Here is a 3,658-nt window from a genome sequence, read left to right on the forward strand (position 1 = left end):
AATGCAGCAAACTCAGAAATGTCCCTTTAATAGACAGAATCTATCGTATAAAATAACCAAATGTTGAGGGGGACATGCTGGCCATTATACTGTCCTTATCTGACAGTGTTAAATGTTGTATAATGTATAATGATGAAATTTCAGATTTTGTTTGCTTACAAGAACTGATTATTTCAGGGTGAAATTTTGTCACCAATCTTGTTTGCAATGTATGTTAACGATTGTGAAATGTAATTGTCATCAGAAATGAGATACAAACTTTAAATGCATTTTAGTAATGTACGCTGATGATATGGTACATATAGATGAAAGAGCAGGATCACAAAACAAATGTATTAATGCTTTCTCAAAGTATTAACAAAGTAATTTTTCTTGTTTTAGCACAGTGTGGTTTTTCTTTGAATGTAAATGAAGTCATGAGTCGGTGATGTACTTTCGTATTTCTCTTTGCAACATAAAACATGATTAATAAGTTAACAACATGGTAATACAGATAAAATGTATGTGGTCTGATTGCTTGCCCTTAAATAACGAAAGTCTAACTTATTGCGTAATCGGCAGGTGATATCATAACAATTAATATGCACATCTAAAATATAAATTACATTTGAATGTTGTAAATGTTCCACTGTGACAGTATACAACCAAATGGGATTTAAATGTAACTACCATTAAGACTAAAATAATGAAAAGTGTTTTTATAATGGTTATGAAGTAGAGGTAGTAATGCGTTTAATTATTTAAGATTATTGTTTTTCTATAACGGTAAATTTAGTCGTACACAGGAACGAGCTGCTGAACAAGGACGCAAAGTCCTGTTATCAGTGTTAAATGTGTGTAATAAGAAAGAAAAAAATATGGAGACTAAGTTATTAATTTTCGACACGTATGTTAATAGTATTCTTAGCTACTCGGCTGATATCCGGGATTTTCATTCTGGCCAAGATATTGAAACAATGCAGTTTTGTAAAAAAAACAAAAAAACAAAAAACAAATATAATTATTATTATTATTATTATTATTATTATAAAAATATAAAGATAAAGGAACATGTAATGCGCTTTTTATATAATGAATTAGGACTGTTCATTTTACAGAATACAACAACATTAAACAATTTAAAATATTGGATAAAGCTGCGAAATTGAAATAATTTTGCTGTAAGATAAGTGTCTGAGTAAATGACTATGCATGAAAATAAATGATTAATGAATATTAAATTGGAACTAAATGAGCTTGTTCTAAACTATATATAGGATTTCACACAGGTTAATAACAATAGTTATAATAGTATTAAGGAAAGTATACGCGACACATGTAAGAAGCATGGTTACAGCCAAATAACAGCAATACCAAAGGAGAATCTCTATTAACATCTGCTAAATGAATTTAAATTACAAATGTACCTTCGAAAACCAACAGACAATTAGCATTTAAAGGAAATAGTAAATATTTGAATATCTGCTCATAAACTAAATGTAGAACCCGGCCGGTATAGAGGTATTATTAGACAAGAAAGAGTATGCACATTTTGCAATAACAATTAGGTAGAAGATAAGTATCATTTATATTATTTAGTGTTAAATATACAATGTTTTAAGAGAAAAGTTCATAAAGGTTTACATGCTAGTGTTTTCATACTTGTTCAGCTTCTATCCATAGAAAACAACAAAGAGCTTAATAACTTTGAAAATGTTTTATTAAGAGCAAACAAAACCAGGGACCAACTATTGCAATGATATACAATCATACAGGTCGGTTTGTCTGTCTCTATCGGTGTTTATTTAAATGTATCTTAAATGGATATTTATTTTGTAAACTCGCATAACATGGTATATAATTTATATAAAATAATTTATATTATCACTCTTTTTATTTTACCTATTTATTTCTGTATAGTTATAGTTATATACAGCGCATTAACAACATTAAATTTTTAGCTAAATCTAACAAAACTGCGATTGAAACATACAGTATGTTAAAAAATGTTTATGGTGATCAGACAATGTCTCGTGCTCGGGTATTTCAGTGGCATAAAAGATTTTTGGACAGTCGAGAAGATGTGCACGATGACCAAAAATCAGGTCGACCAAAAACCACCAAAACTGATGAAAACATTAGAAAAGTTCAAAAGCTAGTTCGTAGTGATCGCCGTTTAACAATTAGAATGATGGCTGAAATGCTTAGCATGAACAAGGAATTGATTCGGAAGATTTTAATTGAAGATTTGTCCATGAGAAAGGTGTGTGCAAAGATGGTGCCAAAACTTCTGACGGATGAACAAAAACAGAAAAGAGTGGACATTTGCACTGATCTTGAGCGAATTGGACAAGAGGCAAACCTTCTAGACAGTGTTATCACAGGGGATTAGTCATGGGTGTCCCAGTATGACCCGGGAACTAAAAGACAAAGCCTCCAGTGGACAACGATAACATCTCCTCGACAAAGGCAAGAATGTCCCGATCCAAAGTGAAGACGATGTTAATTGTGTTTTTTGACATTAAAGGTATTGTGCACCATGAATATCTTCCATCTGGGCAAACGGTCAACCAGCACTTTTACAGAGATGTTCTAGGGCGTTTAAGGAAAAAGGTTCGTCGAAAAAGACCAAATCTGTGGTCCAACAAGTGGATTCTTCATCATGACAATGCTCCTTCTCATTCGGCGCTATCGGTGAAACAGTTTTTGGCACAGAAGCAAATCACAACAATGGAGCACCCACCCTATTCGCCAGATCTTGCCCCATGTGACCTTTTTCTGTTCCCAAAACTGAACTGTTTCATGAAAGGAACCCATTTTGACAATGTGGAAGCCATAAAGAGACGTACGACAGAACAGCTAAAGGGCATCCCAGAAGAGGATTTCCAAAAATGTTTTGCTGCATGGAAGTAAAGAATGGAAAAGTGCGTAACAGCCAATGGAGATTATTTTGAAGGAGATAATCTTTGATTTCTTCAGTTTTTAAATAATAAATGATTTATTGACATAGTCTCGTTTTTTTTTTGCCATACCTCGTATATATATATATATATATATCTGTGTGTGTGTGTGTGTGCGTGTGTGTGTTTAATTTCCTTACACACGTGAGGTTTGTTTTGTTTTTTCTTTATTTTTTATTAATATGTATGATATATTTTGTTTATTTTATCCATATATTGCATTTTTATGCAAGAATGTATTTTTGAATAGTGCAAAAGCTAAAGCGCTCCTTACAATTATACAACATTGTAAATATGTATTTATCATAATATGCAGTTTTTATTATAAAGCTTATAACTTATAAGTTTCCGCCTCTCAATGATTAACTTTGTGGCTTTGCTTCTGAATGGTTACGAGGTTTTATTTTATCAAGCCAAAAGGTCAAATTAATTTAGTAGCAGCCATCCCTCCAGCCTTTCCGACCCCACTTTCACGAGCTACTATCGTACTTAGTCATCGAAACCGAAACTGCCGTGCTGTTGTGCTAGACTGCAGTAAAACCTGTGTTAAGCAGCAACTTTATAAATCAACCATATGTCTTAAGAATCCACCTTACGTATTTCACACTATCTAATATAATATATCCGGAACTGCAGTAATCATCCACGTTTTTAAAGATACCCTTTTTGACAGTCTAATAGGCTGCTGCATTGAAACGGGTGTCACTGTATATACCCAG

General features: G+C 32.6%; 1 protein-coding gene across 1 annotated transcript; it reads left to right on the forward strand.

Annotated features, from left to right (window-relative positions):
- Window positions 1–2,005: 2,005 nt before the first annotated feature.
- Window positions 2,006–2,371, forward strand: LOC121368805 (protein GVQW3-like). The gene has a single exon (XM_041493553.1). It carries the CDS (start codon window positions 2,006–2,008, stop codon window positions 2,369–2,371), a length of 366 nt encoding a protein of 121 aa, XP_041349487.1.
- Window positions 2,372–3,658: the final 1,287 nt, after the last annotated feature.

This window comes from Gigantopelta aegis, chromosome 3 (assembly GCF_016097555.1).
Source record: "Gigantopelta aegis isolate Gae_Host chromosome 3, Gae_host_genome, whole genome shotgun sequence".
Taxonomy (NCBI): Eukaryota; Metazoa; Mollusca; class Gastropoda; order Neomphalida; family Peltospiridae; genus Gigantopelta; species Gigantopelta aegis.

Excerpts from the sequence above, each read along its gene's own strand:
- LOC121368805 (XM_041493553.1), top strand. The coding sequence starts at position 2,006 with ATGTCTCGTGCTCGGGTATTTCAGTGGCATAAAAGATTTTTGGACAGT.